The sequence below is a fragment of the Bidens hawaiensis genome, unplaced genomic scaffold (genome assembly GCF_021521415.1).
Source record: "Bidens hawaiensis isolate Kalapana, Puna unplaced genomic scaffold, B.hawaiensis_p1.1 tig00010545_1, whole genome shotgun sequence".
Classification (NCBI taxonomy): domain Eukaryota; kingdom Viridiplantae; phylum Streptophyta; class Magnoliopsida; order Asterales; family Asteraceae; genus Bidens; species Bidens hawaiensis.
In genome coordinates, this window is record NW_027491804.1 from 526,829 (window position 1) to 542,577 (window position 15,749).

At 40.9% G+C, this 15,749-nt stretch overlaps 1 protein-coding gene across 1 annotated transcript; it reads left to right on the top strand.

The window, feature by feature from the left end:
• The first annotated feature begins 1,084 nt into the window (after nucleotides 1-1,084).
• Nucleotides 1,085-15,481, top strand: LOC143535507 (uncharacterized). Its single transcript, XM_077029734.1, has 7 exons — nucleotides 1,085-1,279; nucleotides 1,365-1,628; nucleotides 1,802-2,275; nucleotides 2,493-2,641; nucleotides 13,796-13,965; nucleotides 14,052-14,100; nucleotides 14,158-15,481. Exons 1-7 carry the CDS (start codon nucleotides 1,085-1,087, stop codon nucleotides 15,479-15,481), a joined length of 2,625 nt encoding a protein of 874 aa, XP_076885849.1.
• The last annotated feature ends 268 nt before the right edge of the window (nucleotides 15,482-15,749 follow it).

Sequence of the window (15,749 nt, forward strand, 5' to 3'; positions counted from 1 at the left end):
TATTTTATTGTTACATTACAATTATTATAATTAGAACCTGTTTTTACCAAATCATTTTCCTCGAAGTTCTAGTTCAAATCAATCTACCACAATGCCACCGTGAATCGCCTCATCTTCTCCGGCCACCATCTTCTTCAATACCTTCAGCTCTCTACTGAATCCTTACCCAAATACGATATTCAGGGCTGCTAAAGGAGGGTATAATGGTTGCGGTGTTGGTTGGTTGCAAGTTGCAACGGTGTCCGGTTGTCTCTACCCCACTTGATCAAGAAGAAACCTCTGCTTTTCCGACGATTAGCATAATCCAATAGTCTTCTTCATCGTCGTCTCAAGCTCTCAATCATGAGGCGTCGCTAAATCAAATTAAGCCAGGTCTAGTTTGTTTTTCCTATGATAATCAACAGATGGAGCTGGTGGCTGAAATAGGTTTACGGTGTCATCAAAAGAGTGTTGTTTGTTTGTTTCCTGGGAATTTAGAACTCCGATTGGCGATTGGGTTGAATTTGGGAGAGAGATCTAGGGTGTTCAGAATACGGCGGTGATTATTGGGGTTTTGATTCTGGTTCTATAAATGTTGTTCATTGTTTTGTTTGGGTTGAGAATCGGAAGGACTACCGGTAGTAGCCATGGTGATTTGGATTCTGATTTGGAGATAAGTCAATGTCATCAATGTGAGATTCGTTCTAGTTCCAGATTAAAAAAGGGTGTTGTTAGAGACACCACCCAAAAAATAAAACACCCACCCACTACGCGGCGGATCGACCGATCAGCCGCGGATTAATGTTTTTGTCCTGTTATGTCCATAGCGTTTGTCGTATTATGTTTATACGTTATCAGCGGCGGACTGGGCGATCCGCCGCATATTGATTACACGACATCCATAGACTATCAAATCAGTCATGCATCCTACGTGATACGCGGCTGATCGCTCGATCCGCGATGGATCAAATCAATAATTTGATTTTGTCACACCCGTCTCCCTTTCTCTACATATATCCATCTTAGATGGTTAAATTTCTATAATATTGGCCGATCCAACTTATAATATCTGTGTTTTGTGTTTGTTAAAATATAATGGATTTATATGATATTTTGTTTTGGTGACGGGAACGACGAGCAGTCGGGCTACGCATACAACGATCAGCGTGAGCAGTCGGGCTACGCATACAACGATAAGCCGGAGCAGTCGGGCTTGCCAGATTTGAATGAACTTCCCGAATTGAACCATGAGCCGGGGTATGGAAATATCGAGCAGTACGACTTACCAAATCCTGACCAGGTTATTTAGTGTGTTTATATAGTACAAGAGCGCGTTAGTTATTTTTTAAATATTATACGTTGTCTTGCCAAATATTTTTTATCAGGGGTATATCATATACGTAGGTAGTCACCCTTCGTGGCCAGAGGATAATAGGACATCGTCGAATACTTATGAGGCCAGAGTCGAGGAGTCTTATGGTCAGTCTTCGCAGCAGTTACATGTAGGTGGTCCGTATTACGGAACCCAAAATTCGTACCAGTTACCTTTGGGAAAGCAACCATACATGGCAAGACCAGTCACGAGCAACGTCGTTGATGGCATTCAAGAGACTCGCGGTGAAGGAGGCGATGACGATGTTGATGTTGATGTTGATGATGATGATGATGATGATGATGATGATGATGATGGTGATCGTTACATACGGGAGACGACATTTTCTTATGTAACTAATAATGTATGACCTTTTTTTTAAAAAAAAATATTATTATTATTTTTCAACACGTTACTAAATATTACTTTATTTACATTATTTGATATCAGTATTTTGAATCTGTTGCTGAGTTGGTGGATTGGGTTAAGAAGACAGGACGTGAGCATGGTTGTGTTATCTCAGTGCAACGTTCAAGGGAGAGAAGTGTTGAACTTGTATGCAATCGAGGTGGGGAACCAAAACTCAAGGGAACGGTGAGGCATACTGGGAGTATTAAAAGGGGCTGTCCATTTAAACTTGTCGGGAGGTATCATGTGTCAGGTGGTTGTTGGAAGCTAAAGGTTGTCAACGAGACGCACAACCAAGTACCTGTTTTGTTTGAGGAGGGGCACCCGGCACTAAGGAAACTTACCGACGAGGAAATTGATATAGTTGCGACGTTGCATAGGCAGGGTCTGAGGGCTGCTCAAATTAAGTCAGCAATAAAGAAAAGGTTTCCCGGCAACAAATGTATTACTAGGGATATATACAACGTCGTGAAACTTATTGATGACCAAGATAAAATTGGTGAAACCCCCATGCAGGTACTTGTTTTCAGAATATTATTATTTTGTAAGTGTCTTTTTAATATATATTATTTACAATATATATTGTTTTGTTTTATCATATATAAAATATATATATATATATATATTCTGTAAATTTAATAAGAAAATTATTTATAATATCATTTAATTATAATAATGATGTTTAATAAGAATATTTGTAATATTTATTAATTTTTTGTTAAACCCAACGTAGGTACTTGAAAACTTTCTTCAAACCCATGGGTTTACCTTTTACACATGGGAGAATCCTTCCACCAATAGGACGGAGAATGTTTTCTTTTGTCACGAGAAGTCGCATACCATATGGCGTGCGTTCCCATATTTGTTGTTGATTGACACGAGGTACAACACCAACATGTACAAGTGGCCGTTCGTTCAGTTTGTTGGTGTGACGTCGACATCAAAGTCTTTTTATATTGCGCACGCAGTTATCTTTAGGGAGCAAGAGTGTAATGATGTGCGAAAATATATATATAAATAAAACACAAGTCGCAACTAAGCTTTAAAAACCAAACAATCTATCCTAATTAACACAGACGGCAAGTGTACCGGTCGCGTATAGCAAAGATGAGGAAAGTCCGGATATCGAACTCGAAGACACGTGAAAACGTTTATAATCACTAAACTCTAACCAAGACTCACCAAAATATTTAATTGATTTTTTTTTTATTTAATTTAACTACTTAACTTAACTAAATGAAAACTTTTGACAAAATTTTGAAAACTTTGATTTAAATTCAATATATAAAGACGTATGAATGAATCATGTTGACAGAAATAACAAGACAACGGATTGAAAATATTCATGATGCCGGTTATAAAAGATGACACAACTAAAACTTGTTTAAGAAAGTCAAATTACCTCTCAGTCTCTCTAACAATCTCTAACTTATCTTAGTTGATTTTAAAGAATAAACCGGAAAAAAAAATTATTAACGTGTTCAAATGTCGACTTTCCTCTCGGTCTCATCGACACACTATCCTAATGGAGACAAATACTATGTCACCAAGGATAGAGGAACAATTTAACTTAACCCAAATTAAACCCACTAATTGCACATAAACACTCAAACTCGACAAGACAAAAACCCGCTCTCGCGCGGTCTTAATTCTAACAAGTAAAAGCAACGAGACAATATTACTTCTTATCACCTCTCGGTCTCAAAGAAGGTGTATTTTAACTGATTTTAGATTATTTATATTACCCACTTATCCCTACGGTTGTACACCCCGCAAATAAATTCTAAACACCAAGTCAAGAGTCTAACAAGTAATCAATTAATCAAAACTACTTCAGTTAACTAATGCAAGAGGATTATAAGTAATAACACATAAAACACAGCCATCACACACAATCTAATTTATGGTTTAGTTAAACTTTACATCAATAATTCAAGTCTTGAACATTAACAATCCATTATACAAGTCTAAACTACTCAACAATCATCTATCCTAGGCAGAACAAGCAAGTTTAGCTACTCATAGATTTTGGACAGCCATGCATACTTAAGAAAAGCATCACAAACATCAACTTAAACATGATCAAATTCATTCAAGATTCAAACATAATCAATCAAAAGTCAAACTATCAATCACTTGCAAAACAATCCAAAGCAAAAGATTAATTCAACAAAGTTAGGGTTCTTGAACAATAACCAAAGTTTAAGGACAATTACTTAGGGTTTATGGCTGAGATTTATGATGTATAAGATGCCTAGCAGCTGCACAAGATGCCCCTTGATGTTCCTCTTCCTCTCCAGCCACCACAACCACCTCAGCCGCCCTTTTTTTTCTCTTTTTTCTTGCTGCTACAGTTGTTCCAATCGGAACAGTAGAATAAACTAGGGTTTAGGGTTCTTTTATCTTTATTTTGGGTTTGTTGGTTGAATAATGGCTGATTTCTCAATTAATTATCTTCATATAATATTATACAAGGCTTCTAACTTGTGGGCTTGGGTTGGGCCTTGAGTTGTAGCTTTAAAACTTGACCAACAAGTCCTCTAGAATCTTCCAAATTGACTCTTTTTTCACCATCTTTCATAAACCTACAATTAACATTTAAACTTTGTAAATTATTGCACTTAGCCCCCAATACTTTCATAAAATAAACAAATAAGCATAAAAACCATGATAAAATCATAAGGAAAGTAAGTGTGTTTTACTACACATCAAACATCCCCACACTTAAGACTTTTTCGTCCCTGAAAAAGATTTGACTGCAGTTGGATCAGAATCGGAAAATCAAAGTTAAATCAAACATCTAGGTTATATTTTAAAGCTCAGAAAAACGCAAAAACCGTGATCATCGATATTGTTGTCCACCTAAACCCATGCCTTAATCTTTACCGGGACAAATAAGATCCGACAATAATATTACTTAGTGGTTTACACAATTAAGACCCGCTTATTTTCTGCTTTTACCGGACTAGACCACCCCAACTTGACTTAAACCTCAAAATTAGCAGAATTAAAACTTTGTTGCTCAATATTTATGAATAGTTAAGACGATCAAGGGTATTGTTTATCCACCTAAGCTTAAGCATCAAAGTCTACCACGCAGCCATTAGATACGATAAAGGTTCAATTAATTTATTGCTAGTGCTCCCCGCAACATAACATACCCCCGTTATCAAGCAATACCCCAAATCCATCACCATAGGTGAGTATGCAAAATTTCATCTGTAGGGCTTACATTTAGCGTGTCCCTTGTGGTCCGTTTCTTATTGGTAATGAGACGCGAGCAAGGGGACCCCACATGGCTAACAGCGTGGATGATCAAGTCTGTAGCGTATTTGTACTTTTGTACTTTTTGTGATCATGTTTATAGACTTATAGGGGTTTGCTCTTTGGGTTTATTTTTAAATATCCACAACCCCACTTAGAAATTGTGAATACCCAGAAAAATAGATTGCATACAGACCCATGGTCTCCGGACCCAAAGCATCCCATCAATACAGGATTTAAGGTTATAAAACCATACGCCAATGAGGTGTAAAACACTAAACTAGCAGTTTAAGATTTATATCATAGGCTACACGGCATACTCTAACGTTAAACCTACCCAAGCATCATATGATAACGTATTCAAATTTTTTTAAAACTCATGTTATTTCCACTTTTTCATACCAAAATTTGAGGCTTGAGTATGGCCCGACCTTTCATTGCTTATTTTCCACGGACAAAACGCTTTACCCACAAAAGATTTCTGTTCAACCGTTTTATCAAATTTGCCCTTTCATTTTCAAGGCTGAGCCTACCGACACATCCCAATTTAAGTGCGTTTTATATTATTTATCTCATATTATTAGTAGTTTGAAAAACCGATTTCCGATAATATAATCATCTCCCACTTTAATGCAACAGAAGCTAAAAAACAAGGGACATTTTTTTTTTATCAACGTACGAAAACGAAAAGCATGTGAAAACTTTTTATTTTTTTAAATTTTTTAATTTTTTTATTATTATTATTATATTTGTTTCTACAACTAAGTAAAATAAATTCTCATCCCCACACTTAGAACGAAATCGTCCTCGATGAGAACAAGGAAAAGAAATAAAATAAAAATAAAACGTAAAGCATAAAATTAAAACTTGAACGAACAGAAATTAAAATAGAGAACGGATTACTCCCCTGGTTTAGATGCAGATTCTTCATCAGCTGTGTATGACTCAAACGAACGACCGTATAGCATTTCATTCGCGGCCGCAACCTCGGGTGAACCAGTTCCAAAACGCCATCAGAGCTACCATGCGCATAATAATACCTGTAAAAACTCAAACTCGCTCGCATGTAGCGGCATACGAAATAGAAAACAAAAACATAAGAAGTAAACATATTTTTATGTTTTTGAATTTTTTAATTTTTTTGATTTTTATTAAATATTTATTTTTTTTGTATTTTTATGTTTTTATAAATATAAATAAAAATAAAACAAATAAAAATAGATAATAAGGAAAATCATAATACAAACTCTACAACTCGTGCTGTCTCTTGAGTGATGCATCCATCACGCCTATTTCTCGGTGAATGAGTCAAGGTAGAACACCTCGACTGTCTGATCAGTTATCGGCTCTCCTATGTAGTGCTTCAATCTATGGCCGTTCACCTTAAACTTCCCGCTTCGATCTTGTATCTCAATCGTGCCATACGGGAAAACCTCAGTGACCGTGAACGGTCCCGACCATCGGGATTTCAACTTTCCCGGGAATAACCTCAACCGTGAGTTATACAGTAAAACCTTATCCCCACACTTGAACTGCTTATTACCCTTCAATTTCCTGTCATGCAGTTCCTTCGTATGCTCCTTATACCGAAATGATTGTGCATATGCGTGATCCAGAGCTCCTCTAGTTCGTGTAATTGATGGAAACGATTTCCCTCTGCGACGGGTAAGTCCAGATTAACCCTTTGAAGGGCCCATGAAGCGCGGTGTTCCAATTCCACAGGAAGATGACAGGCCTTCCCATAAATCATCTGAAATGGTGTGGAACCAGTCGGAGTCTTGTAGGCTGTACGGAAGGCCCACAGAGCGTCATCTAATTTGTCGGACCAATCCCGACAATTGGAACCAACCGTTTTCCCAAGAATACGTTTGATTCCCCGATTACTCACTTCCACTTGCCCACTAGTCTGTGGGTGGTAGGCGGTCACAAGCCGATGGGTGACCCCATAACGCTTCAACGCCTTATCCATCTGCGAGTTGCAAAAGTGAGTACCTCGATCACTGATCAAGGCTTTCGGGACTCCAAAACGAGCAAATAGACTTTTCAGAAAACGGACTACCACTCGGGCATCATTGGTGGGTAGAGCTTTGGCCTCAACCCACTTAGACACGTAATCGACGGTCACAAGTATGTATTTGTTTCCACGCGAAGATGGAAACGGTCCCATAAATCAATACCCCAAATATCAAAAACCTCACAAACTTGAATGGCATTCTGGGGTATTTCGTTTCGCGAAGAAATGTTGCCGACACGCTGGCAACGATCGCAACTCTTAACGAACAGGTGAGCATCCTTAAAGATAGACGGCCAGTAAAAACCAGAATCAAAGACTTTCTTTACCGTAGAATTCACACCGTGGTGACCTCCAGTCGGTCCCACATGACAATGGCTCAAAATTTTCCATCCTTCCTTGACATCCACACACCTTCTAATAAGCTTATCAGCACCAATGCGGAAAAGATATGGATCGTCCCAAAGGTAAAATTTGATGTCAGCAAAGAATTTCTTCTTTTGCTGGTAAGGCAACTTTGGGAGGTATCCGTCAGCGAGATAGTTCACGAAATCAGCAAACCATGGAAAACCTTCCTCTTGTGCAGTAACGAACATCAGACTCTCCGTCGGAAAACGATCGTCGATCCTAACTCCCGAATCTCCTAAATCAACTCCCTCTAGACGTGAAAGATGATCAGCCACCACATTCTCAGCCCCCTTTTTATCACGGATCTCTATATCGAACTCTTGAAGCAACAGGATCCATCGGATAAGACGAGGCTTAGCATCCTGCTTGCTGAAAAGATATCTAATAGCGGCATGATCCGTATAAACAATCGTTTTGGACAAAACCAGATAGGACCTAAATTTGTCGAAAGCGAACAACACAGCTAAAAGCTCTTTTTCGGTGGTGGTATAGCTTTCCTGTGCGCCATTTAAGGTCCGGCTCGCATAATAGATCGGATGGAAATGTTTATCCTTCCGTTGTCCAAGAACCGCTCCGACATCGAAGTCGCTCGCGTCACACATCAACTCGAATGGTAACGACCAGTCGGGAGCAACCATGATCGGGGCGTTAACTAGTTTGTCTTTTAGAAGATCAAACGCCTCGATACACTGCTCAGAAAAAATAAATGGAGCATCCTTCTCCAAAATTTTGGTCATGGGTCTCGCGATTTTAGAAAAATCTTTGATGAACCGACGGTAGAACCCAGCATGACCTAGAAAGCTACGAATTGATCTCACAGAAGTCGGCGGGGGGAAGATTAGAAATGGTCTCGACCTTTGCCCGGTCAACCTCTATCCCCGCACTTGAGATTCGATGACCTAGAACAATGCCCTCGCGAACCATGAAATGACATTTTTCCCAGTTAAGGACTAGGTTGGTGTCAACGCAGCGGGACATCATCCTCTCGAGATTTGATAAACAATGATCGAAGGAACTCCCAAATACGGAAAAATCGTCCATGAACACCTCCATGGAGTCCTCGATCATATCATGGAAAATGGCCACCATACACCTCTGGAATGTGGCCGGAGCGTTACAAAGTCCGAACGGCATACGTTTGTAAGCAAACTTTCCGTAAGGGCAGGTGAAAGTGGTTTTCTCCTGGTCGTCGGGAGCTATCGGAACCCGGAGAAACCATCTAGGAAGCAGTAATACTGCTGACCTGCTACACGCTCTAACATTTGATCAATGAATGGGAGAGGAAAGTGGTCTTTCCTGGTGGCATCATTCAGTCGGCGATAGTCGATGCAGACTCGCCATCCGGTCACAGTCCTCGTGGGAATAAGCTCGTTCCTCTCGTTGGTGACGACAGTCATGCCACCCTTTTTAGGAACCACTTGGACTGGACTCACCCAAGCACTATCAGAAATGGGGAAAATGATCCCCGCATCAAGGAGTTTAATGATCTCCTTCTTTATGACCTCTTGCATTTTCGGATTGAGCCGCCGTTGCGGCTGGACGACAGTTTTGAAATTTTCCTCCATGAGGATTTTATGAGTGCAGAACGAAGGGTTGATACCCTTGATGTCGATAATCTTCCAAGCAATAGCCTCCTTGTGCTCTCGTAGCACCCTCAACAACTTCTCCTTCTCGACCTCGGTCAATGCAGATGCAATGATAACCGGAAGCTTCCTCTCTTCATCTAAAAAAGCATACTCAAGGTGGGAAGGTAAATCCTTAAGCTCAAAGGAAAGAGGAGGACTCTCGACTGAAGGTCGGTCCATCGGATCGTCTCGTACGATCTCAGCAGACACGCCAGATTCAGGGGTATGCGACTTAGTGTCGTCATTTAAGGACTGATTGGTTACGGCAACCATTTCAATCTCCGGAATCTCCCTATCGAGAATCTGGGTGTCGGAGGCAGATCCTCCACAGATTTCGCTGAGAAACTCCCCAACATGCTCCATGATGGTATCAATGAAGTATAAGGAGTCATCAGCAGACTTGGGGTGTTTTAGTGACTGTCGAACGTCAAAGGTGACGTTCTCATCCCCAACTCTTAAGATTAATTTACCCTGGCAGACATCGATCAATGCCTGTGCAGTGGCAAGGAATGGTCGGCCCAAGATGAGTGGGACACTATCGTCATCGTTCATGTCCAGGATGACAAAGTCCACTGGGAAGATGAACTTGTCGACACGAACAAGCATGTTCTCGACCACCCCTCGGGGGTATTTCACAGAACGATCAGCAAGCTGGATACTCATACGGGTAGGCCTTGGTTCGCCTAGACCCAACTTGCGTTACACGGAATACGGCATGAGATTAATACTGGCACCAAGATCCACCAGCACATGGACGACCGTATTATCACTCAAGATGCAAGGAATTGTGAAACTCCCAGGATCGGACATCTTTTCTGGTAACTTTCTCTGCAAGACTGCAGAGCAACTAGCACTCAGAGGAATGGAAGAGACTTCAGCTAACTTCTCTTTGTTCGAAAGAATATCCTTAAGAAACTTTGCGTATTTGGGCATTTGCGTAAGTGCCTCAAGGAAAGGAATATTAAGATGAAGTTGCTTCAAAAGATCAAGAAATTTGGAGTTTTGCTCCTCGTCTCTATCCCTACGGACTCTCCCGGGAAATGGGAGTCTAGATTTGTAGACACTCGGTGGTGTGCTGGGTAATGGTTGGTTCTCGGCCTGTGCTGAACTTCCGGGAATGTGCCTCTGATGCACCTTGGCCGGTGAAGATTCCAACTGAATCTCCTCGTCTACCTGCTCCTCTACATCTACCGCAGGCTCGTTAACGACTCCTCTCGTCGCCTCTTGAATCACGGGCTGGCTACGTGCCCCCGCACCGCTCCTTGTCGTCACAGCCTTCGCAAACGCCTTCGGATTTTGTTCAGTGTTACTTGGAAGTGTACCTGGCGACCTCTCATTTAGACGACTTGCTATCTCTCTCATCTGACGCTCAAGATTTTGAATTGACGCTCCTTGAATTCTCATGAATGACTCGTGCTCCCGGAATTTCTCTTGAGTTTCTTTGTGACGGGAGTCCTCTCGAGTCATGAGTTGCGACAACATCTGTGTCTGCTGTGCCATCATCTCCTCAAACGTGGGCTTCTTCTCCCCACTACTCGGTCCCTCACCGGAATCCTGGAATAGGCTCTGACGTTGCTGGAAGCCGGACTGATTTCCGTTCCTCCAGTTGGAATTTTGGTTACCTCTCCACCCCGAATTATAAGAATTGAAAGAATGTTGATTTCGGTTTGGATTATTAACGAAGTCGACTGCCTCCTCCTGGAAACCTACCGGGCACTGACAGTATCATGTACCCCTCTACAGATCTCGCATAACTTACTTTTCACCTACAGGTCCTTCACGATCTTTGCTGAAGCTTCAACTTGTGCCGCAAGTGCGGTTCTCGTATCGACCGAATGCATTCCGCGTGATAGGGAATCGACGGTTTTGGTACTCTTAACGGGTGGTCGCTGGTATCCACTCATGGCTAAACCGTTAAACAAGGCAATGCACTCATCCGTATCCTTCGTTGTCAGTAGGTTACCTCCTGCAGCTGTGTCGAGCATACTCGGAGTTGCGTACGTCACTCCGTTGTAGAACTTCTCAACAACCGCCCAGTCTTGTAGGCCGTGGTCTGGACATAACGCAAGTAGATTTTTGAACCATTCCCACGCCTCGTAGAAGCTCTCGGTGTCCTCCATCTGGAAAGAATGAATTTGGTTACGCAAACAAGCGGCCTTAGTCGGAGGATCGTATTTTTCAAGAAATTGGGTCTGCATGGCAGCCCAAGTAGCAATGGATCCCTGTGGGAGGGACTCAAGCCACAGACTCGCATGATCAACGAGTGAGAACGGAAAGATTCAGAGTTTTATTGCGTCTTCGGATACGCCGGCAAGATGAAACGTGTCGCAGATACGTGTAATACGAGTGAGATGAGAATGCGGGTTCTCATGGAGCAACCCGTGAAATTGAGCAGAATGAGCAATCGTGTTCAGAACATTAGATAGAATTTGCCAAGTCGTTTGAACTCCTATTGCTGGTGGAGCAATGCTGGATCTCGCGCCAGCATCGACCGGACGGGCCCGGTCTGCAACTGTCCTCCTCGGTGGTGCATTCGAGTCGCCCATAATCCTATCCCTAATGACGGGTTCAGAAAAAGTAGGAGAAGAGAACGTATTACCGACGGATGTAGATGAACTGGAAGACGGTTTTGTACGACGTCTCTCAAGAAGTTCTCTCTCTGGTTCGGGAAATCCTTCAACTTCTGGTGGTCCTAGAGATCGAGTACGTCACATACAACTATTAAAATAAATAAAAGAAATTATAATTAGCTAAACTATTTTAAACTAACAAACAAAACAAATAAGAAAGACAAGTAGTAAACAAGGCAAGTCCTAACTCGAGTCGTTCTTAATACGCCTCAAACCGTGTCCCCGGCAACGGCGCCAAAAACTTGATGTGCGAAAATATATATATAAATAAAACACAAGTCGCAACTAAGCTTTAAAAACCAAACAATCTATCCTAGTTCACACAAACGGCAAGTGTACCGGTCGCGTATAGCAAAGATGAGGAAAGTCCGGATATCGAACTCGAAGACACGGGAAAACGTTCATAATCACTAAACTCTAACCATGACTCACCAAAATATTTAATTGATTTTTTTTATTTAATTTAACTATTTAACTTAACTAAATGAAAACTTTTGACAAAATTTTGAAAACTTTGATTTAAATTCAATATATAAAGACGTCTGCCTAGGAATGAATCATGTTGACAGAAATAACAAGACAACGGATTGAAAATATTCATGATGCCGGTTATACAAGATGACACAACTAAAACTTGTTTAAGAAAGTCAAATTACCTCTCAGTCTCTCTAACAATCTCTAACTTATCTTAGTTGATTTTAAAGAATAAACCGGAAAAACAATTATTAACGTGTTCAAATGTCGACTCTCCTCTCGGTCTCATCGACACACTATCCTAATGGAGACAAATACTATGTCACCAAGGATAGAGGAACAATTTAACTTAACCCAAATTAAACCAACTAATTGCACATAAACACTCAAACTCGACAAGACAAAAACCCGCTCTCGCGCGGTCTTAATTCTAACAAGTAAAACCAACGAGACAATATTACTTCTTATCACCTCTTGGTCTCAAAGAAGGTGTATTTTAACTGATTTTAGATGATTTATATTACCCACTTATCCCTACGGTTGTACACCCCGCAAATAAACTCTAAACACCAAGTCAAGAGTCTAACAAGCAATCAATTAATCAAAACTAATTCAGTTAACTAATGCAAGAGGATTATAAGTAATAACACATAAAACACAGACATCACACACAATCTAATTTATGGTTTAGTTAAACTTTACATCAATAATTCAAGTCTTGAACATTAACAATCCATTATACAAGTCTAAACTACTCAACAATCATCTATCCTAGGCAGAACAAGCAAGTTTAGCTACTCATTGATTTTGGACAGCCATGCATACTTAAGAAAAGCATCACAAACATCAACTTAAACATGATCAAATTCATTCAAGATTCAAACACAATCAATCACAAGTCAAACTATCAATCACTTGCAAAACAATCCAAAGCAAAAGATTAATTCAACAAAGTTAGGGTTCTTGAACAATAACCAAAGTTTAAGGACAATTACTTAGGGTTTATGGTTGAGATTTATGATGTATAAGATGCCTAGCAGCTGCACAAGATGCCCCTTGATGTTCCTCTTCCTCTCCAGCCACCACAACCACCTCAGCCGCCCTTTTTTTTCTCTTTTTTCTTGTTGTTCCTATCGGAACAGTAGAATAAACTAGGGTTTATGGTTCTTTTATCTTTATTTTGGGTTTGTTGGTTGAATAATGGCTGATTTCTCAATTAATTATCTTCATATAATATTATACAAGGCTTCTAACTTGTGGGCTTGGGTTGGGCCTTGAGTTGTAGCTTTAAAACTTGACCAAAAAGTCCTCTAGAATCTTCCAAATTGACTCTTTTTTCACCATCTTTCATAAACCTACAATTAACATTTAAACTTTGTAAATTATTGCACTTAGCCCCCAATACTTTCATAAAATAAACAAATAAGCATAAAAACCATGATAAAATCATAAGGAAAGTAAGTGTGTTTTACTACACATCATGTAACTTCACATGGGCCCTGGAACGCCTTAAAGACATGCTAGTTGATTGTAGGGAGCCGCGTGTCATCCTGACTGACAAGGACCAAGCCTTGATGAATGCCTATGAAACAGTCTTTCCCAATGCTACCAAAAACCTTTGTAGGTGGCACATCATGCGGAACATACAGAGAAAACATAAGAGTCTTTTTCAGACAGATATCTTTAAATCATTCAATTACTGGTGGAAAGTATTGTATGAGTCGCCAACAAAATCTATGTACGACTACAACTGCGGTCTAATGGAAGCAGCGTTAGCTGGACACGACAGACGTGGTAAGTCTTTGTCCTTTATGTACACATGATTTTAGATTTTGTTGTACATTTCCTAAATTGTTTATTTTTTTATTATTTGTTTGTAGAGGCTTGGTATTATATTCGCGACAACTGGTTGGTACCCTACAAAGAGAGGTTAGTGTCGTGCTGGATTGACAACTGACTAAACTTCGGCGAGCATACAACAAACAGAGTAGAGGGCCAGCACGCAAATTTGAAGAGATACCTTCCGGGTCCGAACAATTCGCTAGACTCTATTGCGGCGTTTGCCCTTGAAGTCGTGAATTCCAAAATGGAAGAAATCAGTGCGACCCTTGAAGACTCTCGTGTTAGGATCAAGAAGTACCATAAGTTGACTTTGTTTGACAAGCTACATAACAGGGTGTCACTTTTTGCTATCGCTAAACTTGACACATTGCAAGATACGGGGGCGGAGTGCGACCACCGGTTACAAACATCATTGGGCTTGCCGTGTGCTTGTAAGCTTAATTGGTACACTATTAACAATATACGCATTCCATTAAAAGACATAGACCCCTTTTGGAGGAAGCTAGATTTCAGTCCGGCGTTTGTTAGACACGAAGAAACACACTATGAAGCGGAAATGGAAGATGTGAAAAAACAAGTTCTAGGACTAAACAACCGAATGCAAAAAAAAAGTCTATTCTCAAAGATAATGTATGTTCTTCTTGGGAAATCAAACAAGGAGGTGCCTGAGAAACGAGAGGACCCTAGGGGGCGTCCAAATCTAAACCAACAAGCCAAGAAAAGAGATACACCTAGACAGAGCTCGTACTCCCCGTCCCCGTCAACTGATACCCACAGACACAGGTCGTACTCCTCGTCCCCGTCAACTGATCCCCACAGACACAGCTCCTACGCCCCATCCCCGTCATTTGATCCCTACATACACAGCTCCTACGCCCCCTCCATGTCTTTTGATCCCCACAGACACAGCTCCTATGCTCCCTCTCTGTCACGGGAACCAACACCCAAAGCCTCCTCCCATTCGTTTTCGCGTTCACAGTCTCAGTCTCAGGCCCGGTTTAAGATACCTAAACCACCGAAACGCTCATCTAAAAAGCAAGAGACTCCATCCGACCTTGGTTTTCCATTACTGCGTGACCCAAAGGGGATCCCAATCATAGAAAGTTATAGGAACCTCATTCCCACCTGGGCAAACCCGTTCATTTCAGGTATAAAAGATGTAAAGCAAGATGGTAATTGCGGTTTTAGAGCAATCGCAGTCGGCTTATGCATGCGTCAAATGAACTGGAAGGAGGTTAGAGCAAGTATGAGGAATGAGATGGACACTAAAAAATTATGGTGGACGCACAGGTTGAACTACGAGATAAACGGTAATTATGACACAGTTCGTGATTCGCTGGACTACTCAACGTCTGCTTTATTCCAGCAAAAGAGTAGGTGGTTTAAGTTACCAGGGCACGAACACGTAGTGGCTCAGACGTATGACTGTGTTTTAATCAATCTCCATTTGACCTCCAGTGAGAGTTAATTCCCAATGAGAATGGGTCCGGAACCACTATCTCAGATCCCGGTAATAGGAGTCTTAAATGTGGCGGATAATCAATGGCTCAACATACAATTAGAAGAGAATTTCCCCGTGCCGCTACCGGCACGTCAATGGGAAGGATACGCCAATGAAGTGGCGCACGAATGGATGTCTTTGTACGAAGATCGTATAAAAGAGTATATGCGAATAAGGGAAACTTGGCGAGTGCAAACTGAAGAGGCAGTTTATTTAGGATGAATCAATAAAATGT